Source organism: Pezoporus flaviventris, unplaced genomic scaffold (assembly GCF_033815535.1).
Source record: "Pezoporus flaviventris isolate CSIRO_AGI_PZ_B2104156 unplaced genomic scaffold, CSIRO_AGI_Pfla_v1 ptg000154l, whole genome shotgun sequence".
NCBI lineage: Eukaryota > Metazoa > Chordata > Aves > Psittaciformes > Psittacidae > Pezoporus > Pezoporus flaviventris.
Window position 1 is genome coordinate 2779270 of NW_026892702.1, and position 27033 is coordinate 2806302.

Sequence of the window (27033 nt, forward strand, 5' to 3'; positions counted from 1 at the left end):
GTTCAGCAATGAGCACAGTCTCCTCTGGCTTTAAATAAAGCTTTTCCATTTTATTAATTATTATAAGCATATTTTTAAACATTTGTATAACTTTCTTAATAAAATATCCTGGAAGAGACAGGTTTTAAGTTCCCCAAGCAAGGCACTTTGGGGGGGGTTCAGGCTGGCCACCCCCCCTTCAGAGGCAGAAACAGCAGCACCTAAAATACAGGCAGGTGTCAGGGTGCTGGTCCCTCCAGGCACACAGCACACTGACACACGAGTTCTGCCAACCCCACCAGCACCTCTGCATGGGGCTGTGCCTGTCCCTGGCCCCACAGCGGATGCCAGCTCTGCCCCACCAGCACTGCGCTGGCCAGAGCTCTACAGCTGGAGCCATCATCTGTGCACAGGACTGGGAAGCAAGAGCTGGGATCCCTCCTCTGCCTGGATCCAGGCAGCCCAGTCCCATTGGAGACATGGGGTGAGCATCACCTTCACTGCTGAGCTTTTAATCTGAACTTAGCTGCTAGAAGGGCCTGGGGTGAGTGAGGGCGGCCAGGGATGGGTGCTGGGTGCTGTTATCTCAGTTTGGATGCAGTTACCCCAGCCTGGGTGCTGTTACCCCAGTTTGGATGCAGTTACCCCAGCCTGGGTGCTGTTATCCCAGTTCGGATGCAGTTACCCCAGCCTGGGTGCTGTTATCCCAGTTTGGATGCAGTTACTCCAGCCTGGGTGCTGTTATCCCAGTTTGGATGCAGTTGCCCCAGCCTGGGTGCTGTTACCCCACGCCTGCCCCAGTTCTCACCCCATCAGGAGCAGTGCAAGCCACCCAGTGCTGCTGTATCCCTGTCATCACATTTTCCATCATCCCATTGGCATCCCTAGGCCATGGGTGCACTGCTGGTGGGCATTCCCAGGAAGCCCTCAACTGGGACCAGTGGCCGATCCCTGGGGCAGCTGGGAGCATCCCGTGCACCCATCCACAGCAGGGCTAGTGCCAGCCTCCCCCCGGGTGCCCCAGTGCTCGGGGGGCAGATAAAGCATCTCCTCGTTAGAAAAGAAGAAACTAAGGCAGAAGAAGGACAGAGCAGAGTGCAGGGGGGACCCCGGGCTGGGGCCTCCCCAGTCTGACCCAATAGGACCACTTGGCTGTAGCCAGCCCCGCACAGCAGCGGGGTCTCCCCCCCCGTAGGCAATAAGGTCTTGGTGTTTCCCATCCCCTCCCTTTCCCACAGCACTGCCCTCCATCCCCGGCAGCACAGCGGGTCCTGTTCCCCCTATCCCAACCCCCAGCATCACCAGGGCCAGTCCATGGTGGGGGGGCCAGGCTAGAACTCTGTCTGCACCCCCTCACCGCTCTCTGTCGTGCCTGGGGGCTGTGGGGGGGTAACAGCCACCTCCTCGCCTGTCTCCTTGTCACTGGGCTGATGGCAAACTGAGCCGGTGGACGGTGATGGGGTCTTGGCTTCGGGTGCAGGTGATGCTGGTGTACCATGGGGCAGCTTGCCCTCTGGTGGGACATCGGCTCTGGGTTTGGGTGATGCCGGCATGGTGTGCTGCACCCTGGCTCCTGATGGGGTATCAGCTCCAGGCACGGGTGATGCTGGTGCAGCCGGTTGCACACTGGCTCCTGGTGTGCTATCACCTCCAGGCACGGGTGATGCTGGTGCAGGCAGTTGCACTTCAGCCCCTGATGGAAGCTCGGCTCCAGGGACCGCTGATGCCGCTGCAGCATCCCCAGCCCCTGACACAACATCAGCCGCAGGCGCAGGCGATGCCGCTGTGGCGTGGTGCACCCTGTCCCCATCGCTGGCTGCACCCTGGGAGGGGACATCCCCTGGGACAGACGCTTCCACCGCCACCTCCTCGGTGGCACCACTCTCCCGCTTGGCGTCAGTCCCGTTCCTCAGCCGCTCCTCCACCTCACCGGCACCCCCGCGGCTCTGCTTGGCCAGCGCCTCCCGGATCTCCTCCACCCCATCCGGCGGTGGCTCCTCCGGCTCCGGGGGCTGCGGGGACCCGGGCTGCAGCAGCGCCTCGGCGCCCACGGCGTAGGGCAGGAGCCCGTCGTCATCCTGGATCACCGACACCACTTGCTTGGCCCTGCGGCGCCGGTCGCCCTGCGGCTCGGCCTCGGGCTGGGAGCTGGGCTCGTCCCCCCACTCCATGGGGATGCTCTCGCCCAGGAGGTGCAGGTTGGGGTCGCTGTTGTGCATCACGACGCTGTCGCGGTACAGGTTGTGCTTGCGCTGCACGGCCGCCTCCTTCACAGCTGCGGGCACCGAGAGAGGGGTCAGAGGGGCTGTGGGCATGGGGCAGAGCCCACCAAATCCAGGCATCTACCCCATTGCTGCCCTTTGGCGGTATGGAGCCAGTTCAGCGTCGCACCACTCAGCTCTGACAGTGGGAAGGATGGGGGGGAAGATGCTGCCAGCATCCTGCATGGGGTCATCCATCCTCATGCAGCCTCCCCCAGCACCCTGCTGAGGAGCACCTTCCCTTCTGCATTCCCAGTATTCTGCATGGGGTTATCTTGCCCAGAGAAGCTGTGGCTGCCCCATCCCTGGCAGTGTTCAAGGCCAGGTTGGACACAGGGCTTGGAGCAAGCTGCTCTAGTGGAAGGGGTCTCTGCCCGTGGCAGGGGCTGAAACCTGATGAGCTCTAAGGTCCCTTCCAACCCACATGATTCTATGATCTCCCTCCGCTGGTACCCAGCACCCATCATGGACCCTGCAGGTGATGCTGAGCCCAGGCTTGGCTTGCACTGACTACACCCAGCACCCACCCCGAGTGCTGGAGCTCCCTGGCACTGCAGGGCTCTACCTTGCATGATGTCTTTCATCACCGACTGTAGCACGACCTCCTCGTAAGTGTTCTCCACCAGGATGAAGCTGGCAAAGTCCTCGAAGATCAGCTCCTGAAACTTGGCTAATTCCTGCCATGGGGAAAGAGGCTGCTCAGCCAGGGGGGCAGTAGGGAGGGATGCTCCAGCCCCCTCACCCCAGACTTCACCCTCTTACCCCCTTGCAGGTCGGCGCCAGCTTTTTCAGCAGGAAGGGGATGGTGATCTGCAGCAGGGCCTCCCTGAAGAACTTCTTCCGCACGGTGCTGCTGTCATAGTCGTATTTCTGAGGGGTGAAAGAGTCAATGGGTCAGTGAGATCCTTCTTATAGGATCCCAGCCTGGTTTGTGCTGGGGGGGACCTTAAAGCTCCTCCAGCTCCAGCCCCTGCCACGGGCAGGGACACCTTCCACTAGAGCAGCTTGCTCCAAGCCCCTGTGTCCAACCTGGCCTTGAACACTGCCAGGGATGGGGCAGCCACAGCTTCTCTGGGCACCCTGTGCCAGCGCCTCAGCACCCTCACAGGGAAGAGCTTCTGCCTAAGAGCTCATCTCAGTCTCCCCTCTGGCAGGTTAAAGCCATTCCCCTTGGCCTGTCCCTACATCCCTTGTCCCAAGCCCCTCTCCAGCTTTCCTGCAGCCCCTTTAGGCACTGGAGCTGCTCTCAGGTCTCCCCTTCAGGAGCCTTCTCTTCTCCAGGCTGCCCCAGCCCAGCTCTCTCAGCCTGGCTCCAGAGCAGAGCTGCTCCAGCCCTCGCAGCATCTCCATGGCCTCCTCTGGCCTCGCTCCAACAACTCCACGTCCCTCTTGTGCTGCTGCCCCAGAGCTGGATCAGGAGCGCAGGGGGGTCTCCCCAGAAGGCAGCAGAGGGGCAGGATCCCCTCCCTTGGCCCAAGGCCATTGAACGCCACCAAAGCCCGGATCCGCACCCCTCACCTTGAGCACCCTCTCCAGGATGCGCTGGATGGACTTGCAGAGGTCGTCCTTGCCCTGCAGCTTCCCCAGCTCCTGGTGGAGCAGCGTCTCGAACGTGTGCACAGCATCATCCATTTGCTGTCAGCAGGGGCAGATGGTCAGCACCCGGGGACCCAAAGGGACCATCCCGCCGCCCTGATGGGTTGCACTCCCTTCCCCTACACCCCGCTACAGGTTTGGCTGGGTTAGAACCCAGAATTGGGCTACTGGGTTTGCTGGTGCCACTGGGCTTGGTGGGCTCAGTCTGTGTGCTGAGCTAGAAGGATGCCCCATGCTGCTGCCATGCACTGCCCCACTGCTTGGGCTCCAGACCTAAGGGAATGGCCAGATCCATCACGCAGCCTTAGGTGGGTACCAATGACATGAAGGCCCTTGAGACAGGGCAGCCAGGGTGGACCAGCCTGGGCTCTGCTCTGCCTCTGCGCAGGGGGACACAGGGGGACCTCGCTCCCCATCCCACCTGTCTCATGTGGATCTGGGCCCTCTGCTTGAAGACGGACGTGCTGGTGACATCGAAGCGCTGCTGGAGACCCTCCAGTTTCAGCTGCTCCATCTTCTCATAGCACGACTGCATCTTGACCGGGTGGAAGGCCAGGTGGGAAAGCTTCTCCATGTACTGGGGAGCAAAGCCAGGCTCAGCAGGGCAGGACACGCACAGGGGCTTCATCCCCACGTGCTTCCCGTGGTCCCCTAGTGCTGCCTACGCTGAGGATGCAGCAGGACTGGCCCTGCCACCCCCAAGCCCTCCGGCCTGCAGGGTCTCACCTCCACCAGCTTCTCCAGGCCGCCTTCATTGATGATGTTCATGTTCATGTCCGTCACCTCCTTGAAGAACACCTCCCGCACCTCGGCAAAGCCCTGGCTCGTGGGGGTCATCAGGGCCTCCAGGATGGAGGGGATGTAGGGCTGGACGTGGTTACGGACGCACACCTCCGCTTTGGGGAGGACAAACGCTGGGCAGAAAGCAGGGGTGAGCACGGTGAGGCTCCTTCCAGCCCTTCAGATCAGCTCCTAAACCCACCCCAAAGAGGGGGACGTGCCCCTCTCCGCAAGGCCCTACAGGAGAAGGCTTCCATCCTTGCAGGACAACACAGGGTGTTAATGCAGAGGGCCCTCAGTCTGCACTGAACCAGCTCCTACCCACTGCCCACCTTGTCCCCCACCTCTCAGGACAATGACAAAGAGGATGCGCACCCCGGCACCTTCTGGCATCTCCCAAGGGTTCCAGGCCATGCTGCACCCCAGGAGCACCACACCTTGGTGAAACAGCGGCAGTGCCACACCAGGGACACAGCTACATCCATGTCCACATCCTTGTCTCCATGCCCACATCCTTGTCTCCCCGCAGGGCTGTACCTCGGATCTTGCTGGCCAAGTGCTCCTTGGAGGTGATGATCTGGTCCATGTCCGTGCGGATAGTGCTCTCCATCTGGGGCCGCTCCTGCTCGCACTTGGCCATCGCTGCATCGTACTGGGCATTGGTCTGCTCATAGACCATCCTATAGACAGCATCCGAGATCTGGAGAGAGCGAGATGGGGAGGTCAGCAGCCCCACCCCATGCTCTCTATTGCCCATCACCTCCAGCAGGAGACGCCTGCAGGACCTGCCAAGCCTTCACCGTGCCCTGACCAGACCCCTTGTCACAGGCTGACAGGAGATTTTGGCAGCAGGGACCCCCCAGCTGGGGGAGATGAAGCTCCCATGGAGCAGAGATGGTTCAAAGTGGTACCCAAGGGGCAGAGAGCTGAGCATCTGCCTCTGTGAACCTTCAGGCAGATCGGGGGAAATAGGGGGGGGGGGGGGGCTGCAGGGATGGGGGGGCTGGAGGTATGAGGATGTTGCAGCGATAGGGGGTCTGCAAAGATGGGGGGGTGCAGGGTTGGGGGGCTGCAGGAGTGGGGGTGATGGAGGGATGAGGATGCTGTGGGGATAGGGGGGCTGCAGGGATGGAGAGCTGCAGAGATTGGAGTGATGCAGGGATGGGTGGGCTGCAGGGATGGGCGTCTGTAGGAATGGGGGAGATGCAGGGATGGGGGGGCTGCAGGGATGAGGATGCTGCAGGGATGGGGCCTGTTGGTCCAGGCAGGAGAGCCCATGACTCCATTTGAAGGCTGTTCGCTCCATGGGGTCTCGGGAGCCCATCCCATGGTGGGGTTGAAGCTGCTCATTGAGGCTTCACACTCACTTCACAGGCACACGCAGTGATTCCGGGGCTGGCAGAAGGCAGGGCCACCCCCCTACCACTCCCCCTCCATCCCCCCGGGGCTTCCCAGCTTTGCAGCTCCAACCACAGCTCCTGGAAAAGCAGCGTTTGGTCGGTTTTGGGCTGCTCCAGAGGCACATTCCAGGCCTGGTGGTAATTACCCATCAGCTCTTAGGGATTTAACAGGCGCTTCGAAAGAGCCCTTGGTCTTTCACAAGGGTTCAGCCTGGATTTAGCTTGTGCTGCTCTAAAAATGGCTCACTAAATATAGCCAGGATGGGCTCTGCTCCAGGGCTGGGCTTCCTCCTGCCTGCTTCCGCACCCCAGGGACAGGCAGTGCAGGCAGGGCTGCTGTGGGGACAGTAAGGAGACAGCATGGAGAGTAAGGATGGAGGGGAATAAAGGATGGAGGGGGATAAAGGATGGAGGGGGATAAAAGATGGAGGGGAATAAAGAATGGAGGGGAATAAAGGATGGAGGGGAATAAAGGATGGAGGGGAATAAAGGGTGGAAGGGGGAATAAAGATAGGAAGGGAATAAAGGATGGAGGGGGATAAAGATTGGAAAGGAATAAAAGATGGAAGGGAATAAAGAATGGAGGGGGATAAAGGTTGGAAAGGAATAAAGGATGGAAGGGAATAAAGAATGGAGGGGTATAAAGGTTGGAAGGGAATAAAGGATGGACAGGAATAAAGAATGGAGGGGTATAAAGGTTGGAAGGGCATAAAGGATGGAAAGGAATAAAGGAGGGGGATAAAGGTTGGAAGGGAATAAAGGATGGAAAGGAATAAAGAATGGAGGAAGAATACAGGATGGAGTGGGATAAGGAATGGAGGAGAATAAAGGATGGAGGGGAATAAGGATGGGGGGAATAAGGACACGTGTGAATAGGGATGGAGGAGATTGAGGATGGCGGAGAATGAGGATGGAGCAGAATAAGGAGGTGGAGAACAAGGATGGTGGAGAGTAAAGACGGTTTCTTAGGGGGCAGAGAGGGATGCAGGACAGCTGATGCCCCCCCGGCAGCCCCATACCTGGATCCACGTCCGCTGGCGCTCCTGCGCTTTGCCCTTCAGGCGGGGCCCGATGGCGTTCCTGAGCTCGGGAAGCAGCTCCTCCATCACCAGGTTGCTCAGGACCTGCGGGGGCAGGAGGCTGTGGGGGCCCTGCTCATCCCACATCCCTGCCTTGGGGCCGTGGGGGGAGCAGGGGCCCTCACCTGGGTCTCGTTGCCACACAGCATGTCCCACGTGCCGTACTGCTCCTTCGACTGGCGGTACATGCGGACTGCATCCGTGAAGGCTGGAGCCTCCACTTTGGAGTCCTCGGAGATGCCTGGACACGAGGGATGAAGGGGATGGGGATGGGGATGAGTGAGCAGCTGCTGCAGCACCCAACCGTTTTGAGGGGTCCCTTGTGTCCCCCATACCTTCAGACCCACACCAGGACTGGGAGACCCCATCCCAAGCCTCTGACCGGGCTGGGGGCAGCAGTGGCTAGGGGGGTCCCAATCTGCACATTAAGGGCAGGGAGGGACCAGGAGCAAGGGCTGGGCCGGATGAGGGGGCTCAGTGACCCCCAGTGCTCTATGGGGCCCCCATCAGCAGGATGGGGCAGCCAGGGGGGGCTGGAGGAAGGAGGGGACCATGCAGGATGTGGGGAGGAAGAGGAAAGCACGTGCTGGGAGTGAGTCACCCCTCAGGGTGCTGGGAGCCCCTGGGGAGGAGGAGGAGATGGGGCAATGGATGGGCAGGAGCCCAGTGGCGCATGGCCCGAGAGCATGGGATGACAGTGGAGGGTCAGAGCACGTCCCTGGACCACTCAGCAAGCTGTGGAGATGGAGCCAGGGCTGGTTTGTCCTCCCCAGCCCAGGGCAGGGAGCGGATCTCTTCCAGTCACACAGATTTTCCTAAGATGATTACATTGAACCCAAGCCTAAGCAGCTTTTCCTAAGGGGCAGAGGGGAAAAAACACGGAGAAAGTCAGGTCTGAGCCTTTCTCAGTGCTTGGTGGGCCTGGAGCTTCTCCATCCATGGCTCAGCATCACCTCCTGGGCGGGACAGCCCGGTGTGGGCTTCACGCTATGCTGTGGGCTTAACACCATGGTAAGGGCTTCCTGCCATAGCAGAGCTCTATGGCCAAACCTCATCCTCCAAACCTGGGGCTTTGTCCCATAGCACAGGAGAATCCCCTCTTGCTGGGGAAACTAAAGAAGGGGTGTGAGTCTGGAGCCACTTCTTGCCCAAATCACAGCTACAACAGGGATAACAGCCAGCACGGTGGGCAAAAGGCATCACACGGGACAAGGGGCATCCCTGGAGCAGCCAAGGGCACCCAGGCTCCAGGGAAACCAGGCTGGACAAAAGGGAGGGGAAAATCCCCACCCTCATCGCACCCAGAGGCAGAACCAGAGCCTCTAATAGGGAAAAGGCTAAGTGGATTGCTTGACAACAAAAGAGCTTTCATGGAATTGGAAACGGCATCTGCAAGAGCAGAGAGGGGCGGAAATGGGGCTCAGGAGGGAGGAACCATCCCAAAGAGAAATCCAGGCTGCGGAGATGCAAGAATCCACAAGCACCGAGCATCCCTGGGACCCCTGGGACCCCGTGGGGTGTTCCCATCACATGCTGAGGAGGAGGAGAGGCTCCCAGTGCCTAAAGGGGCTGCAGGAAAGCTGGAGAGGGGCTTGGGACAAGGGATGTAGGGACAGGCCAAGGGGAATGGCTTTAACCTGCCAGAGGGGAGACTGAGATGAGCTCTTAGGCAGAAGCTCTTCCCTGGGAGGGTGCTGAGGCGCTGGCACAGGGTGCCCAGAGAAGCTGTGGCTGCCCCATCCCTGGCAGTGTTCAAGGCCAGGTTGGACACAGGGGCTTGGAGCAAGCTGCTCTAGTGGAAGGTGTCCCTGCCTGTGGCAGGGGTTGGAGCTGGAGGAGCTTTAAGCTCCCTTCAACCTAAACCATCCCATGGTTCTATGATCCCTCCCTCTCCCCACCGCCACTTACAGAGACCGTGAGATGCTCAATGATACTCAAATCATCCCCTTTGGCCCCAGACCCAAACCAACCTCCATGGGGGTTGGTTGGAGCAGGAGGATGCTTTCCCCCCTCCCCATAGCCCCACGTTGCCCCCCCCCAGCATCCCTCACCATTGTTGCAGTGCCGTACGCAGTCCTGGAACACTGCCCTCCACTTCTCCTGCTCCTTGCCTGTCATCACACAGAAGTAATAGTGCCGGGCATAGGGGTGCCAGAGGATGAGGGGGAAATCCGTGGGGCACTTAAAGATGGGGGTCTGTCCCAGTTTGGGTGTCACACCTGCCAAAGAGGGGAGGATGCTGTGAGGAGCAGAGCGGGATGGGGATGTAGGGCTGGGGGTGCAGCAGAGACACAAAACATCCCTCAGCTCCTTCCCAGTGCCTTGGCTGTGAGTTCTACTAAAACCATGGTCAAAGGATGCTCAAATTCTCCCAAACAGGAAATCAGAAGTGAAAATTAACAAAAAGGTAAGAAAATCATTATTTCTAGTGGTCCCCAGGGATGCTACACCCCAAAATCAGTCTTTATAGAGGATCTAAAGAGATGCTACACCCTAAATAACCACCCCTCCTTGAAGCTCCATAGGGATGCTACAGCCCAAAACCACCCTTTCCAGAAGGTCCCTAAGGATGCTGCACTCCAAACCCACCCTTCCAAAGGTCCCCAGGGATACTACATCCCAAAACCACCCTTCCAAAGGCCCCTGGGGATGCTACACCTCAAAACCACCCCTTCCAGAAGGTCCCCAGGGATGCTATAGCCCAAAACCACTCCTTCCAGAAGGTCCTCAGGGATGCTACATCCCCAACCCACCCTTCCAAAGGTCCCCAGGGATGCTATAGCCCAGAACCACCCCTTCCAGAAGGTCCTCAGGGGTGCTATAGCCCAAAACCACCCCTTCCAGAAGGTCCCCAGGGATGCTATAGCCCAAAACTACCGCTTCCATAAGGTCCCCAGGGATGCTATAGCCCAAAACTACCGCTTCCATAAGGTCCCCAGGGATGCTACATCCCAAACCCACCCTTCCAAAGGTCCCCGGGGATGCTACACCTCAAAACCACCCCTTCCAGAAGGTCCTCAGGGATGCTATAGCCCAAAACTACTGCTTCCAGGAGGTCCCCAGGGATGCTACATCCCAAACCCACCCTTCCAAAGGTCCCCAGGGATGCTATAGCCCAAACCCACCCCTTCCAGAAGGTCCCCAGGGATGCTATAGCCCAGAACCACCCCTTCCAGAAGGTCCCCAGGGATGCTATAGCCCAAAACTACTGCTTCCATAAAGTCCTCAGGGATGCTACATCCCAAACCCATCCCTTCCCAAAGGTCCTCAAGGGACGCCCAGCAGCACTGGGGACCCCGAGCATCCCTGCTCACCCCTAGGCACCAGCAGCACTCACCAGGCAGGCTGCTGTTCACCAGCTCCAGGTACTGGTCCACCGAGGTGAGGATCTTATAGCCAGCGCTGTTGATCAGCAGACGGGGCGGCAGGTCCCGCTCATAGGCCTGAGCAGAGAAACACGGTGATGGATGATGGGGGGTGATGATGGGGTGTCCCCCTTCGGGGCTGGGCCCACCAGCGGTGGGGGATGCCCCTCACCAGTTTGTTCTCATAGAGGACCAAGCCGTAGTTGTGTGGGACCACGCAGAAGCGGTTCCTCCACTTCTTGTTCTCCTCGATGTAGTGGAAGAGGTTGCCCGAGTAAATGACGTGGTCCTCGAGGGGCACCTGCAGGGAGGAGAACACGGGGGGGGGTGGCACAGGGGGTGCAGGGAGAGGGGCAGCTCCATCCCATAGGCACAGCCTGGTGCAGGGAGCTTGGCAAAGTCTTTGGGGGTCAGGGTTTCTGTGCTGAGGGTGCCCAAGGTCACCTCTGGGTTATGCCCGATAGCACTGCAAGTTCTGGTGCCTGATCATGGAACCCAGCCTGGTTTGTGTTGGGAGTTTGCCTCTTCCCTGTCCCACATGGAGACCACGGTGGGGCAGAGCTTGCTTCCTGCCACCTGCAGCTGGCCTCTGACCTGCACCCCGGTGGGACCTTCTCTTTGATGGCCAGTACCAAGCAGTCCCACTCGTGCCCAGAGAAGCTGTGGCTGCCCCATCCCTGGCAGTGTTCAAGGCCAGGTTGGACACAGGGCCTTGGAGCAAGCTGCTCTAGTGGAAGGTGTCCCTGCCCGTGGCAGGGGTTGGAGCTGGAGGAGCTTTAAGGTCCCTGCCAACCCAAACCATTCCATGATTCCATGAAGCCACCTCATAGAGCCCAGCACCAGACGATGCTTAAACTCTCTGGGCTTCCCAGAGGATCAGCATCAGGAGCAAGCTGTCTCTCCAGCCCCTCTGGCTCACACAGCAGCAGCATTTACTCCATTCCAAACACAGGCTGAGCAAGCCCAGAATTCCTGGCAGGAATTATGATCCCAGGAACATAAATGAGAGCCAAGAGCTTGGGAGAGCGCAGCGGCGCCTCTGCTGCCTCGGCCACCCACCATCCACTACGGTGGCCATCAGGAGGGACCAGCCAGGGCTTGGGTCCCACCGTGCTCAGGACCTTTTCCTCCTCCCTGCTGTGTCCATCTCCTGGTTCGCAGGAGCCCCATTGCCTTCCCTCAGCCCCACAACCTCACACGTTGGGCAATGGGAGCTGTGGGAGCAGCCCAGCTCAGCAAACAGGATGAGGCACTCGCTGCTCCTCTGAGCTTCCAAAGGCCTTGGAAGGGGGAGAAGAAAGCACAAAGTCCGGCAGGGCTGGGGACAGCAGGAGGGATGAGAACCGGACCCTAAGGCTGTGAGCAGGGATGGGGACAGGAAGGGGGGGTGCCAGCTCCAGGAGGGCATCAGCATCTCCCCACGGTGGCTCATCCAAGGAGAAGCAGCTTTAGAAGCACTGCCCAAGGCACATGGAGCCCTCTAGGGGGGCTCTAGGCTGGATGCCAGTGGAGTGCTGAGCTCTGACATGGGAACACAACCATGAAACAGGGGAAGCTCAGGTTGGACCTAAGGCAGAAGCTCTCCCCTGTGAGGGTGCTGATGCGCTGGCACAGGGTGCCCAGAGAAGCTGTGGCTGCCCCATCCCTGGCAGTGTTCAAGGCCAGGTTGGACACAGGGGCTTGGAGCAAGCTGCTCTAGTGGAAGGTGTCCCTGCTGTGGCAGGGGTTGGAGCTGGAGGAGCTTTAAGGTCCCTTCCAACCCAAACCAGGCTGGGATTCAGGGATTCCATGGCCACCAGCGCTCGGGGAGCTCCAGCGCAATTGTCCCTCCTGCACCTCCTCCTTGCCCCAGGCAGTCACCAAGGTGTCACCACCCAACCCTGGCATGCGTCTGGGACAGGCAGGTATGTGCCAAACAGCTGGGCTGGGCTGGGAGTGCCCTGTGCAGGGACTGGGAACGATGGGGACTGGGACCGGGGTGGGGATGTGCAGGAAGGGCTGATTGAAGAGAGCCTGGTCCTGGCACTGCTCCTCCGTGAGGCCCAGAGCACTTAAGCATCATCTGGTGCTGGGCTCTATGGGGTGGTTTCATAGAACCATGGAATGCTTTGTGCTGGAAGGGACCTTAAAGCTCCTCCAGCTCCACCCCCTGCCAGGGGCAGGGACACCTTCCACTGGAGCAGCTTGCTCTAAGCCCTATCCGTGTCTTGAAAGCCCCTCCTTTCCAGCCCTGCACAAACACAGAAGCCTATTCCCATGTGCAACCACATCTCCTGCTTCCACAGCACCCCCAGGGCAGCAGCTCCACTGACCTGACCATGGAGGGACCCCAACCCCTTTCTGCTGATGAGCAGCCTCATCTGGTACATCTGCCTTTGGAGGTGGGAAGGGAGGGCAGGATCCATCCCTGGGTGCTGCAGCCACGGCACCAAGGAGAGATGATGCTTGGAGACCTTTCCCAAGGCAGGAGGCACGAGGTTCCCGGAAGCTCAGAACAAGCTCCTCTTCCCTATGGGGTCAGGGATGCCTGCAAGGGATTCCTGCCCTCCACAGGCATTTGGAGCATTCTTCACACCCAACAACAGCCCAGCACACCCTGCTTGGGGCATCGCTGGGCACAGTGGGGTCCAGGAGCTGCCAGCCTCCATAGGGGCTGCAGCCAAGAACCAGCCTTACCCGGGTGCGCTCATTGCATGGATTGGGAAGAAAAACCACCCTGGGGAGCCCCATGTGCTGCACGGGCGGTGCACGATGCCACGGGGATGGGCTAGACCAGCGGGGATGGGCTAGACCAGCGGCACGGGGAAAGGGGGTGTTCCCAGGCGCAGTGGGAACGGGGATGGAGCTCCCGTCAGCTCTTACCTTACGGTGCAGCAGTTGAGCCTGTGGCCCCCCGTTGCCTTCGATCTCATAGCGGACGCTGTTGAAGAGCGCGACCCCGAACTGCTCCTTGTAGCACCGGCAGAACTCACCCAGCACCTTCCCCGTCCTCTCTGCAGCAGGAGCGCGGCTGCGTTAGCAGGGGTGGATATGGGGGCTCCTCTGCACACACACACACACACCCCCAGGACACCATCCCCATGCACACAAGCACTACGTGGGGCCAGCAGCATCGCTCTGGGTTGGCCTTTTCACGCTGATGTCAGGGATTCTGCTCCCCGGCAGGGAATTCCCGACATGGAGCTGATGCCGGTGATGGCTTCCCGTGCCTCGGCCACTGAGACTGGGGGCAACGCTTTTCCAGCCCCAAGCATCGTTCATCCCCACCCGACCCCACTGTGCCCCATAAGGACCAGCCCACGGAGGGACGGGGAAGTGCTGATGCTCCAGCAAGGAGATGAGAAGAGGAAAGGACCCACGAGCCCCCCTTCCCCCCCCCATGTCACCCCCATGTGTGAGGCAGAGACCCCCACATCACCCCATGGTGCTGGAGAGCATCCCCTTCCTCGGCATCCCCATGGATGCCCGGGGCAGGAGGGACACTGCAATCACCCCCCAGCCCCCAAGGTTCCTTCTGGGCCATCAGTCACAGGGGAAAGTGGGGCTGCATCCCCCCAGCCTTTGCCAGCACCCCTGCCCCACATACACTGTTCCCCATAAAGAAACCCCTGTCCCATGGAATACCCTCCCCATGTACACCCTCCCCCACGGAGCAACCCCTGTCCCATGGAATACCCTCCCCATGTACACCCTCCCCCACGGAGCAACCCCTGTCCCATGCAGCACCCTGCCCCATACAGACCCTGATCCATGGAGCACCCTCCTGATGTAGACCGTGCCCCGTGGGCAACCCCTGCCCCACACAGCACCCACCCCTCTCCCCACACCAGCTCCAGGAAGCTCCTGCACCAAGCCAACCCCTCCCCAAGGCATCGCAGCTTCCCCAGGGCTGCCGTTGGCCTCCCCTTTGAATCCTGCTCTCAACTTCGCCCTGGAGCCTGTGAAAGGAAGGAATCCAAGTCTCCTCCAGCCCTTCCCGACGGCTGGAGCCGGTGCCAAGGCACTGGGGAGGAGCGACGCAGCGCTGGGGGCACGAACCCAGACTAAACACCCCCCACGCTGGCCCTGGCACCGCTCACCGGAGCCGAGATCCCCGCAGCAGGCAGGGAAGGAGCCGTTTGCCGCAGGGGATGCCGCACATCCCGTAGGACCAGAGCAGAACACCGCTGGGATAAAGCCGTCCCAGGGGGGATGCGCCGCGATGGAGGCAACCATCCAGCATCACGCTGGCAACCCCTTCCCAGCCAAACAACCCTTCCTCATGGCAAAGAGCGAGGCGCCTGCACATCCCAGCAGGGAAATTCCTCACCCCGGACTTGGCGTTTTCCCCTGGAAAAGAGCCTGTGCTGCAGCTCAGCCTGAGCCTGGCTGCGGCTCCGGGCAGCGACGCAGACAGCTCGCGTTGGGAAGGCCATTCCGAGGGTTCCTTTCCCTTCGGATCATGGGAAAAAGGAGCTCCTTTGTCACTCACTGTCCCTGGGTAGCCAGGGCCCGACTGGGAGCGTTGAAGCCGACGGGAAGCAGGAGCCGATGACCTGCAGGCACTGAAGCAGATCTGCAGCCAAACACTTGCAGTGGCCAAACCTTGCCCAGCTCTACGGGGACAGAGGGACCAGGGGGGCACATCCCACGGACGGTGGCTCCAGCACTGCCCTGGGCACCCGTTTCCAGTGCCTGAGCCCCCCATGGGGAAGGCTTTGCCTGGTGGTTGGGATGCCCAGAGCCTTGCCCCTGCCCTCCCTGTGCAAAGCTTGCTCCTGACCCCTTTATCTCTGCCTGCAGCCACGCACGGCTTAGTCCTGGGCATGGCTGTGGGAAGGGGGAATGGGAGGCTGAGGAAGTGTAAGGGTGCTGGGGCTCCCGCTGGGACAGGCGCTGGCACCTGCCTGGGACCACAAAGCTGGTGATGGGCTGGGATGTGCCAAGGGACACAGCTCCTGCCCCTCCTGGACCTGCAGCCAAAGCTGCTCAGACAGGGATGGGAGGTGAAGGAGCCAGTGCCCAGGGTGCTGCAGGTTGGGGGGGTCAGGGCACCCATTGGCATCATCAGCAGGGGGTTCCCATCCTCTGCCCTCTGTGCCTGGCTGGAGCACAGGTGTGATGGGGAACGGCTGAGGGACCTGGGGGGTTCAGTCTGGAGAAGAGAAGGCTCAGGGGGGACCTGATCGCTGCCTACAAGTGCCTGACAGGAGGATGGAGCCAGGAGGGGCTGGGCTCTGCTCCCAAGGAACAAGGGATGGGAGAAGAGGGAACGGCCTCAAGCTGCCCCAGGGCAGGTTTAGATGGAGCTGAGGAACAATTCCTGCCCCAGAGGGTGCTCAGGCATTGGAACAGGCTGCCCAGGGCAGGGCTGCAGTCACCGTCCCTGCAAGTGTTCACAGCCCATGGAGACGAGGCCTCAGTGCCATGGGTCAGTGGTGGCCTTGGCAGTGCTGGGAACGGGTGGATTTGATGCTCTTAAAGGTCTTCTCCAACCTGTTTGAGTCTATGGTTCTATGATCCTATGCCACATCAGCTCCACATCCCCAGCCATACTCCATCCCTCCCCGTCACATCTCCAGGGACCCGCGCAGCCTCCCCATCACCCACCAGCACCCCAGGGACACCCTGGCAGGGTGACCCAACAGGCAGCACAGAGCTGTCCTTGTCCCTATGACACCCGAGGACAGAGGAGCCCAAGGGTTGTCTGGATGGAGCCATCCAGGTCCTGCTCCTGCCCACCTCCCTAACCGGTCGTGCCAGCGCAGCCGTCATGGAGCCCAAAGCATCATCACCAAGCCCAAAGCATCTCCAGCACAACAGTCCCAGTGGGAAGGCAGCAGTCCTCAAGCAGCCAGGGTTGCAGCCCAAAGGCACGTGCAGCCCTCACCTATGGAGAGGTCACAGCCTGGGCAGAGCAGCCCTGGTCCAGCATCCGTCCCTTTGAACCAGGACAGGAGGTGGATTTCACCCTCAGAAGCCACAGGAAGCTGCCCAAGCTGGTCCAGCAGCCTGGCCTTGGGAGCATCTCCAGCACCATCAGCAGCCACACACATGCACATCTCCAGGCAGAAGCCAGCTCTTATCCTGGCCTCCCATACGAGCAGGGCCAGCCCCAACTCCAGCATCAGAGCAAAGCCAAGGGGAAAACACAGCCCATGAGCTCCATGTCCAGCCCAGAGCCCTTATCACCTGCAGAGCAGCATGGGCAGCCTGATCATATCCTTCCCTCCAGCTACTGGGATGTGCTGCCTGCAGCTCTTCACAGAACCACCCTGGCGCTTGCAGAGCTCTGGAGCACCAGTGCTCAACACCTCATTCCCCTCAAAACCATGTGAAAATGAGAGCGATGTTTTAAATAGCCCAGGCCAAGGCCAGCAGCATCAGCAGCTCTGGCAGTGGGAGGTCAGAGCCTCGGCTGGTCCTGCTGCAGCGTGCCTGGCCCATACCCAACAGCAGCGTTTGTTTTGCCTTTGCTCAGCATCCTCCAGATGCATCCATGACCCATCCGCACCTTCACAGCACATCCCACCCAGGACAGAGCCCAGCAGGGGCATGGCTCAACCCTGATGTCTCCTGGGGTTTGGGGACCAGCTCAGCCTCCCCCAGCATTGGAATGCATTGCACAGCGCTGGGCAAAGCTGCTCCTCAGATGAGCATCACTCCTGTGCCCTTCCAGAGATACCCGAGGAGCTGAGGATGGAAACAGCCTTCCTCTCTCCTCATGTGGCAGGATCTTTGGTGAGCAGCAAAGGGTTAAAGCGTAAGAGGAAAAGGGCAGGGAGGATGGACCCAAACCAGCCTTCACCCCCCTGCACCATGCAGGAAGGTGCTGGCAGCCTCTGGGGATGCAGAGCTGTCCCCTGCTCCCCACCCTGTGCTGGCAAGGGACAGGGATAGGACAGGGAGCAGGACGTGAATCCACACACAGCCATGCACAAACATGAACACCTATACACACCCCCCATGCACACACAGGTACATACCCCACATGCACACCCATACGTACACCCATGCACACACCCCCAGGAGAGCCTGGAGCCCAGGGCTGACACATCCCAGCAGGAACATCCGTGTGCACCCTCCCTGCAGCCCACATCCCGCTTTCCACCCTCAGAGCCCATCCCTCACTCCTGGGACACCTTCCAGACCCCCATCATCCTGCCAGTTAAACGTATAGGGCAGAGGGAGCCTTTGACATCCCAAATTCCCCAGGACCCCCCCCAGTCTCTGTGGCCGGGATGGGTGGGAGCATGACCAACCCTTGTGGGATGCCGCAGGGATGCCTCACCGGAGGCAGGGAATTTTCCTCCTGCTCCAGCACATAAAGAAGGATAAAGCCAAGGACACAAAGGCCCATTGAGGCAGAGCCCGGGGCTGTGGAGCCCTGGCCCCCGCATGCGTGATGGATGCTTGCTGGCTCATTGCCCATGGGACAGCCTGAGTCAGCCCCGGCTCCCCGCCACCGTGTCCCACGTCCCCTCATTGCCACCTCAGCAATGGGGTGGTGCAAAGGGATGTGTCTGCAGAGCAGTGGAGGAGCAGACACACAGGAGGACCAGGAAATCACATCCCCTTGCTGGGGGTCATTGAACCAACCGGGGTGGAAAAGACCTTTAAGAGCATCAAATCCAACGTTACAGGGTTGGATTTGATGCTCTTAAACACTTGCAGGGACGGTGACTGCAGCCCTGCCCTGGGCAGCCTGTTCCAATGCCTGAGCACCCTCTGGGGAAGGAATTGTTCCTCAGCTCCATCTAAACCTGCCCCATGCTGCTGGTGACAACGGGCATCCCGCCGGCAGGGCACGGCCAAGGCTGCTGGGGCAGGACCTGAAGTTAATCACTGATGCAGCCAGTGAAGGATGAGAGAGCACAAGCAGGTTGCTGGGGCAGCAGCACAACCGGTGGCACCCACAGGGACACCCAGGGGTGGCACACGGTGACCCCAGCCCAGCCAGCTCACCCCTCGGCTGTGATTTGCACATGGGTGAAGGGGCCCTTTCCCTACTCCTGGGTGCAAGGGGTGCTGTCACCAGGACATCCCTGGCTGTCACCACCCAGCCAGTGGTCCCCATACCCAGCATGTGAGAGGGGTAGGAGGGTCCCAGGATCCTGTCTGCATGCCAGGGAGCACGGGGAGCACCCGGAAAGTCATCCAAGCATCCACGCTGATCCCCCCGTCCTGCCCCTCACATCCCATTCGGCTGCTCCCGTTCTTCCTGGTAGCCCAGGAGGACAACGAAGATGGCTTGTCCAGCAAGGAAAACCCACCACAAGGACAAGCCCATCACAAGGGGGTTGATGTCAGTGGCTGGATGAAGGGTGGCCATCCTGCACCCGGGGCTTTGCCCGCTGCCTCTGGGGATCCTGAATCCTGGCATAGGGCAGACGATGTGTCTGGGCATCCCCCACTGTGGGTACACAGCACGCTGGGAATGGGGTGCGCACCGAGCGTGCCAGGGGTGGGGTGCTGAGACCTCAAAACAGCAAATTTGGGAATGTGAATCCGAGTTCATTCCCACCCAGAAACACAAACTCCTTCCTATGGGCCTGGCTCAGCCCAGACGAGCATCCCCTCCCATGTAGAGCAGGAGAGATGGAAACAGGGAGAAGCAACAGGGATGACAGCGAGGATGGGGACAGTTTCCCCTCTTCCCTTCACACAAACCCACCCACACCAGGCTGTTATCTGAACTGAGCTTATCCTGGAGCACACCGGGAGCAGCTCTCCCTGTGCTCTCCTCCAGCTCAGCACCGCGGGATCACCTCCTGCCTCCAGCACGCTCCAAACCCCAGCTACAGCTGGAAGCACAAATGGGAATAGGGCAGCATCCTGCTCCCCCCCCCACATCCCATCCCATCCCGAGCAGCCGCTGCCCTCTGACTCACACCACTGCGGGAAGGGTGGGTGGGCAGGACGGGGGCTGAGCAGGAAGGGATGAGGCAGCAGAGCCAGGGAGGAGAAACCAGATGGGCCCAGGCCTGAACCGGTTCATCCTCTCCCTGCCCCTGCATCACAAGGCTCTGCCCCCACATGAGTCAGAAGCAGCCGCGGTGCCAGCGCCGGGCTGGGGCACCCGCTGGGGACACGGCTCTTTGCTGGTGCCTGCACCAGCCCCCTGCAGCATCCTGCATCCCGGCTGCGTTCGTGGCGATGCTCGTCCCAGGGGCGTCCATCCCCATGCCGGCAGCACCCTCCTGGTCCCCCCACACCTCACCCAGTTGTGGTGGTTGCACAACGCTGCTCCCAGCCCAGTGCAAACAAACCTGCCCCAGCACGGCTGCGGCAGGATCTAAGGCATGAAATCCATGGGGCCAAAGTGAAGCAGCACCTGCAGCAGCACCTCCTCAGCACAGGAACAGGCAAAAAACCCCGCTCTTCGGTGCCCTTTACTTGCTTCTCCTGCTGCCCAACCCCACCAGAGTCAGCGCCCTGCGTCACCCCCATTCCCGTCACCCCCATTCCCGTGGCTTGGCAGCACTTCCAGCCCCATGGATGAGGGATTTGTGTTTTCCTGCAGCTGGTGTCCCGCTGCTCCCCGGGAACAAGGCTGCGTGCGAGGAATGTGCACGTGAGTCACAAACGGCATCTGGGGCCTTGACACGTCTCCGGAGGAGCTGGCTGGGGCTGGATGGAGCCCAGCATGAGATGTGTGCGCTGAACCTCCCAGCCCAAACGGGAGGGAGCCAGGCAGAGGATCCCCCTCCTGTCCTCCCATTCCTGCCTGATCCCTCATGCCTCTCCCTCCGACTGGTGCTTCTGTGGTGATGCTCCAAAGCCATGGGGCCCACAAAGGCACCACAGCTGGGCTAAACCCACCCCAGAGTCAAGCCCACCAGAGGATGTGATGGCACCCGCAGGACAGTCAGGATACGTCCCACAGGCAGGGAGGTGGCTGTGGGTAGAGGAAGCATTCCCATGGAGCAGCTTGGCTCAAGCTGGATACCCCCAAACCCTGGCTGGACCTGGCTGCAGACATCACCACGCATGGCCCCCATCCCCAGGGTCCCACCAGTGCATGGCCAGGCTGGAGAGGAGCTGCAAACCCAAGGCAAAGTGGCCAGAGCAGGGGGAAAGAAGACTGAGGAGCTTAGGCAGAAGCTCTTCCCTGTGAGGGTGCTGAGGCGCTGGCACAGGGTGCCCAGAGAAGCTGTGGCTGCCCCATCCCTGGCAGTGTTCGAGGCCAGGTTGGACACAGGGGCTTGGAGCAAGCTGCTCTATGGAAGTTGTCCCTGCCCATGGCAGGGGTTGAAGCTGGAGGAGCTTTAAGGTCCCTTCAACACAAACCAGGCTCTATTCTATGATGGAACTTGGGCATCTCTGGGTCCCACAGGCTCCCAGTACCAGGGGGTGGATACATCTCTGGGATGCTCCAGCAAATGCCCCTGTGCTTGGCAGGGGCAAGCAGCAGCCCCTTGTGCCCAGCCCCAGAGACAGGAGCTGGACCTGGCACCCTCCAAGCTGCTCAGTGCCAATGGGAAACCCAATCCCATACCACGGGAGGAGACCAAACAAAGCCCTTTATGTGTCCGGACAAAAAACCCAACCAAACCCAAGAGGTGTTTGAACAAAACAGCCCTGAGCCTGCCCTGAGCTCTGCACACCCCCTGCTGCTGTGCCCGGCAGGACATAGGGTCCACATGCCCCACAGGGCTTGTCCCACACTGTGCCCTCATGATGCTCCCTGCTCCCCATTGAGGGTCATGCCCTGAAGCACAGGTCCATGGGGCTGGCAGCATCACCAGCATCTCCCATCAGAGCAGCTTCCAGTGTCTGAAGGGGGCTACAAGGATGCTGGAGAGGGACTCTGCATCAGGGACTGGAGTGATAGGACAAGGGGTGATAGGTTCAGACTGAAATAGGGGAAGTTCAGGTTACAGATAAGGAAGAAGTTCCTGTGCCAGTGGCAGGGGGTTGGAACTGGAAGAGGCTTTAAGGGCCTTTCCAACACAAACCATTCCATGATTCTATGATTCCTTGCTATGGGAGTTTGGGCAGCAGCCAGCAGAGCAACGTGGCTCCTAGGCAAGGCAGGGATGTTCCCAAGGCTGGGATGTTCACAGGGCTGGGCTCTGTCCGCAGGTGATGCCCTGCATGCACTGGGATCAGAGTAAGGGACTCGGAATGATTCCCATGGCAGCTCCACCATCACTTTGGTGCCTGGGAGCTGGCAGCCCTGCTCTCCTGCCCCACACAGCAGCACTGAGGTCACCCCAGCATTGGGGCACGTCCCGTCGGGCAGAGAAACCCCCAAAGGGGCATCACACCAGGCCCCAGGTTGTCCCATCCATCCCTGCTGCATGGGGACATCCCATCCTGGGGACTCCCGTCGCAGAGGGGGTCTGAGCCCCACAGGGCAGCAGGGCATGGAGAAGAGCACCGTGCTCTACCAGCCAGAGCTGGGACCTGCACTGAACACTGCTGCCCTTTCCCTTTGAAAGGGGGGAAAAGGTGGAGTTTTACTCTTTCCTCCCCATCCGGTCCAGGAGCTGCAGGAAGCGCACTTGGAATGAGCAGCTCTGCTCTGCCCCTTCCTCCCCTCCTGCCTCCGAGCTCTCCAGGACCAGAGCTGGGTCCTGCAGGGGCAAAGGGGGTGCTCAGCTTTGAGTGGAGACCCGGAGCCCGCCTGCCTTCACACCTCACCTGCCAGCTGCGTGGATGAGCATCCCTGCATCCCTGCTGACATGCACAGAGCGCAGCGGTGGTGGTGGAGGCAGGAGACCCCCTGCGAGCAGACAGCGTGCTGCTTCCCCACGTCCCTGCTCCTCGGGAGCAAGGGCAGGGCAGGATGTGAACTAGAGCCTGCAGTGCTCCAGAGCTGCTGGAAATGGGATGGGGGGGGTCTGACACGGCTCCTTCCCACAGCCTGGCACCAGGCTCCTGCACACATGGTCTGTCCATAGCACCCAGCACTCCCTGGGTCCCCATGGACCAGAGCTGTGGGTACACTCAACTGGGGGTGTTTTAGTGCTTGTTTCAGTGATTGTCCCCATGTCCATGTGTCACCTCTGCTCTCCCCAGCATGGCAGTGCCATGGGTGGGAGCTTGTTGCAACCTGCTGTGGGGCTGGGGCAGACGGACAGGAGCCCGATGGTCCCCAGAAGGGTGGAACAGAGCTGAGCTCTACGATGAGCTCAGCCCTAAGAGCTCATCTCAGTCTCCCCTCGGGCAGGTTAAAGCCATTCCCCTTGGCCTCTCCCTACAGGCCCTTGTCCCAAGCCCCTCTCCAGGTTTCCTGCAGCCCCTTCAGGCACTGGAGCTGGGTCATGGGGAGCTTCTCATTGACCAACAGCCCCAAGTGCTTCTGCCCAGTCTGCTCCATCCCCTCTCTCCTATCCCCCTTTGCTGGGGAGGGAGGAACTCCCAGGATGGAGGTCAGGCTGAGCACAGCGAGGGCTCCCTCCTCCTGCCCCTATGGGAAGGCCACCAGCACACGAGGACCATGTCCCCTGCCCCAACACGTTGGTCTGGCGAGCCCCATGTCCTGACATGAGAGCTGCAGGTAAAGCCCTGGCGTGTCACAACCAGCCCTTGCCCTGGCAGGGAGCCCTGACGTGCCAGGGAGATGGTTACTCCATGAGGAAAGGAGACACACGCGTGGTTAGGAGACACCACACACATCCCAGCACCCATCGGAGCTCCCTGCTCTGGTCCCCCTGCGGCAGGGTGAGGGTTTCAGCCTCACACCAGCTCCAGTGCCCATCACCGGCAGCCACCACATCCAGGAGCAGACGAGTGGCCAGGCTAGGAAATTAGAGTCACGCTCAAGGAAGCCACAGCAAACCTCTTCCCACTGCTGGGAACCTGTTCCCACAGCCTCTGGCATTTGCTGGCACCACCAGACCTGACCCCGCAGCCCATCCCGTTGGCACACAGCTTCCTGGGAGGAGAAGGGTGCTCCTCATTGGCATGAGATGGAGAAGTGGTGTGGAGAGCTCAGAGCAGCTTCCAGGGGCTGAAGGGGGCTACAAGGATGTGGAGAGGGACTCTTCATCAGGGACTGTAGTGATAGAACAAGGGGTGATGGGTTCAAACAGGAGAAGCTGAGGTTGGATGTAAGGCAGAAGCTCTTTCCTGTGAGGGTGCTGAGGCGCTGGCACAGGGTGCCCAGAGAAGCTGTGGCTGCCCCATCCCTGGCAGTGTTCAAGGCCAGGTTGGACACAGGGGCTTGGAGCAAGCTGCTCTAGTGGAAGGTGTCCCTGCCCGTGGCAGGGGTTGGAGCTGGATCAGTTTTAAGGTCCCATCCCAAACCAGGCTGGGATGCTGTCAGGGATACGCAGCCACTGATGCCTGGCAGGCACTGCAGGGAGAAGGCTGTGGGATTGAGGTTCAGTGTCACCAATGCCACCACTGTGTGGGCTGGCATCTGCTCAGGTCCCACCCCACGTTCACAGCTGCTTTAGTCAGTAATTAAGGAGCTGGCAATTCCCTGGGAATGCCAGAGCAAGGTGTGAGCTCCCAGGGACCCTCCCTGCGCTGCCACCCACCTCCCCATCCCACCCGGCACATCCTGCAGCAGCCCTGCGCTCTCCCAGGACCAGGGGCAGAGCCGCCCAGCTCCTGCCTGCCGTGCTCCACCTCACCCCCTAGAGAAGGGGTCCATGGGGCTCGGACACACGAGGGAAGAGCTTCACTCAGCCCCTTGCTGATGGCACCCATTGCCCTGGACAGGAGCGGTCTGCGCAAACCCAAAGGCACCCGGTGACATCTCAGCTTCCTCACCCCATCCCTGCCAGCCTCGTGTCCCCAGGGATGGTGCCTGTGCTGGGCATCATTGAGAGATGAGAGCCCAGGCCCTGAGTTGGGAGCAACTCCTAACCCACGTTTGGGAGGAAGAGGAGGAGGAGAAGGGCAGCCCGAGGGTGTTAGCAAAGAGCTGGGTGAGTCAGGCCAGGACAATGTCTCAAGCAGGGCAGCAGGAGGAAGCACGTAGGGGTCACAGAGACTCGGGAGAAAAGGATGCAGGAGCTGCAGCAGCACTGCCTTAAAACCACCCCAGTGTAGATCCCACCCCTGGGCTGCCCCAACAGCCACAGTGCAGGGATACTGGGACAGTGCAGGGAGTCAGGGACGTGCAGCAGAGCAACAGCAGTGGGGGAAAAAAAATATGGAACCATGGAATGGTTTGGGTTGGAAGGGACCCTAAAGCTCCTCCATCTCCAACCCCTGCCACGGGCAGGGACCCCTTCCACTAGAGCAGCTTGCTCCAAGCCCCTGTGTCCAACCTGGCCTTGAACACTGCCAGGGATGGGGCAGCCACAGCTTCTCTGGGCACCCTGGGCCAGGGCCTCAGCACCCTCACGGGGAAGGCAGGTCTCCCTCCTGCCTTAGCCCACCTGCAGCGCTCATCCCACAGCTCCCAGTGGGTTCTGAATGAGGCTCTCCCCATGTCCCCACTGCCCAGGGCTTGCTGCTGGTGGAAGGGGCTGCAATCACAGGGAGCATTGCCAAGCCCTGAGTCCCCGTCCCTGCTGCAATCAGGGGCCACAGCAGCCTGGAAGCTCCTCCAAGCTCCCGATAAGACAACCAGGAGAAGCTGCTTGGAGAGGGGATGGATCCATCCCCAGCAGCCGCAGGAGCAGCAGGAAGAGAACAGGCCGAGCCAGGCAGGAAAGCCTGGAGTTCTCCCTGCTCATTGCTTTGCATTCTGACAGCAAGTCCTGCCTTGCCTGGTGGGTTCTGGCTCCTCCCAGCTCTGGGGCTTTCACCCAGCAAGGAGCCTCTGTGCTCAATGAACCCAGTGCCTCCAGCATCTCCCAGAGAGGTTTCCCAGTGCAGGAGGGTCTCCCCTACCCACCTGGAACCTCAGGAGCTGCAGCACGGCACAGGACATGCACCAGCCCCATCTCCATCATCCAATTTGCCTGGAATCCTGTTTTCCCCATGAGAACTCATCTGCACCCCCCCCAGTGCAACTGCTCGGTCCCTGCCAGGCTGCAACCATCCACCTTGACCTTCAAACACGTCATTTCTGGCCCAGCGGACACAGATTCCTGCATAGTTATTCCTTGTTATTCTTTGGGATTCAGATCACGGCGCTTGGGCAGGGAGCGATCTATGCACAGTTAAAGGAAGTTTCGGGATGTGCTTTGGACCCGATGCAGCGAGCAGCAGGGCTGAGCCGGCGCTGGAGCAACCCCATTGAGCTTCAACTGTGCAACACACGAACCCCATAGCGAGTTCCAAACCCTCCTCCGGAGCTCACAAACCTGCTGGCACCCTGTTGAGCCACATACCACGGCAGCATTCCTGCCAACCAGCCCGCACGGCATGGCCCATGGGCCCCATCGCACACCGGGTCCGTGCACCGGTGCCACCACAGCCACCCCACGCTGCTCCATCAACACCAGCCCCTGGGGATAAAGGACTCCAGAGCCGCTCCCATGGCTTTATGGTGGAGATAAAGATAGGACAGAGCCACCTCCAAACCCTCGGCACACCCCAGCCATTGAGCTCGCTGCACAAGGTCCAGCACAAAGCCACCGGCCAAGGTGCGGCTTCCCTGTGGGGCTGCCTATGGGGTTTTCAGCCCGGGGAGCTGGAACTGGAGCCGGAGCGTGGCAGGGAAGGGCTGGGAGGTCAGGTCCTGCCTGCTCGGGAGCCCTGGGGAGCACAGCACAAGTGACGCAGAGCGGCTTGGCAGGGGTGGCCCCACTTACAGGGGTCAATGAGACACCCCGGGCACCCTCCCCGCCCCAATCCCACTGCACAGAAGCCGTAATTCCACGTTCGGCCATTCCCAGGCTGCACGGAGCACACATCCTGTGCCGGGGGCAGAGACGCCCGGGCCCTCAATGAGCACATTGTCACCCTTCCCCGTCCCACAGCGTTTGGTGGGGGCCGCGCCGAGCCCTGCCTATGCACAGGGGTACCCCAAGGGTGCAGCCGAGCCCTTCCCTCCACCCCAAACCCCCCTTGCGAAGTGCTTCCCTAGGGATTCCCCAGCACTGCTAAGGGGGAGAAAGTTCATCTGCCGGCCCAGCCCCAGCGAATCCCACGCTGACAGTGGTTTCCCGGCACAGGACCCGGCTTGCCAGCACCAATCCGGACCCCGGCTCCTCGCCTTCCCTCCCCGCAGCCCGGGGAAGCTCAAGCGCAGGAACACCGGAGCCAACACAAACACCCTCGGCACAACCCAGCCCTTCAGCTGGGAAGCAGACAGGCACTTCGGGTTATCCCCCCCACCCCCGCCCCGCTCCGGGATGTGTCCAGCCATGGGATAGGCGAAAACACAGGGAAAATGCAACGTGGTGGGAAGAGGAACTAAAAGAAAGGGAGGCGAGAAAAATAAGGAAGTTTGAAGTGTGGGAAAGAGGGGAAGAGGAGGCGGGAGGCTCGCGGGAACACGGGGAAAAGGGGGGGATTGAAGAGAGGGATGGGGAGAGCCCGAATGGGATGAGAGGAGCGGGGTCGGGAGCTCACCGGCGATGTGCTGGCGGCGACCCTCGTCCAGGTGCGTGGAGACCACATCTCCCATGGCGAGCGGAGCCGGGCCGGGGCGGGCGAGGAGGAGGAGGAGGAGGAGGAGGAGGAAGGCAGCGCCCAGGGCGGTCCAGGCAGCGCGGCGCCCCACCGACCCGCTGCCACTCCC

At 60.6% G+C, this 27033-nt stretch overlaps 1 protein-coding gene across 2 annotated transcripts; it reads right to left on the minus strand.

Annotated features, from left to right (window-relative positions):
* Positions 1 to 29: 29 nt before the first annotated feature.
* NIBAN2 (niban apoptosis regulator 2) lies at positions 30 to 27033 on the minus strand. Of its 2 annotated transcripts, XM_061479675.1 has the most exons (16): positions 26865 to 27033; positions 13323 to 13453; positions 10633 to 10761; positions 10433 to 10538; positions 9147 to 9314; positions 7221 to 7336; positions 7036 to 7140; positions 5154 to 5316; positions 4563 to 4750; positions 4258 to 4413; positions 3759 to 3875; positions 3003 to 3110; positions 2806 to 2917; positions 1628 to 2254; positions 765 to 1567; positions 30 to 564 (listed from the first exon to the last, which is right to left on the minus strand). In XM_061479675.1, exons 1-15 carry the CDS (start codon positions 26917 to 26919, stop codon positions 1311 to 1313), a joined length of 2538 nt encoding a protein of 845 aa, XP_061335659.1. In that variant the 5' UTR covers positions 26920 to 27033; the 3' UTR covers positions 30 to 564; positions 765 to 1310. The 2 variants fall into 2 exon arrangements, with proteins under 2 accessions (XP_061335659.1, XP_061335657.1); XM_061479673.1 differs by having other exon boundaries at positions 765 to 2254.

Bases quoted from the DNA above. Each gene is read 5' to 3' on its own strand.
- NIBAN2 (XM_061479673.1), bottom strand. From the start codon at position 26,919: ATGGGAGATGTGGTCTCCACGCACCTGGACGAGGGTCGCCGCCAGCAC. The intron at 10,539-10,632 runs GTGAGGGGCATC...TTCTCTGCTCAG, and splicing joins TCCTCTATGAGAACAAACTG to GCCTATGAGCGGGACCTGCC. The intron at 3,111-3,758 runs GTGAGGGGTGCG...TTCACCCCTCAG, and splicing joins TCCTGGAGAGGGTGCTCAAG to AAATACGACTATGACAGCAG.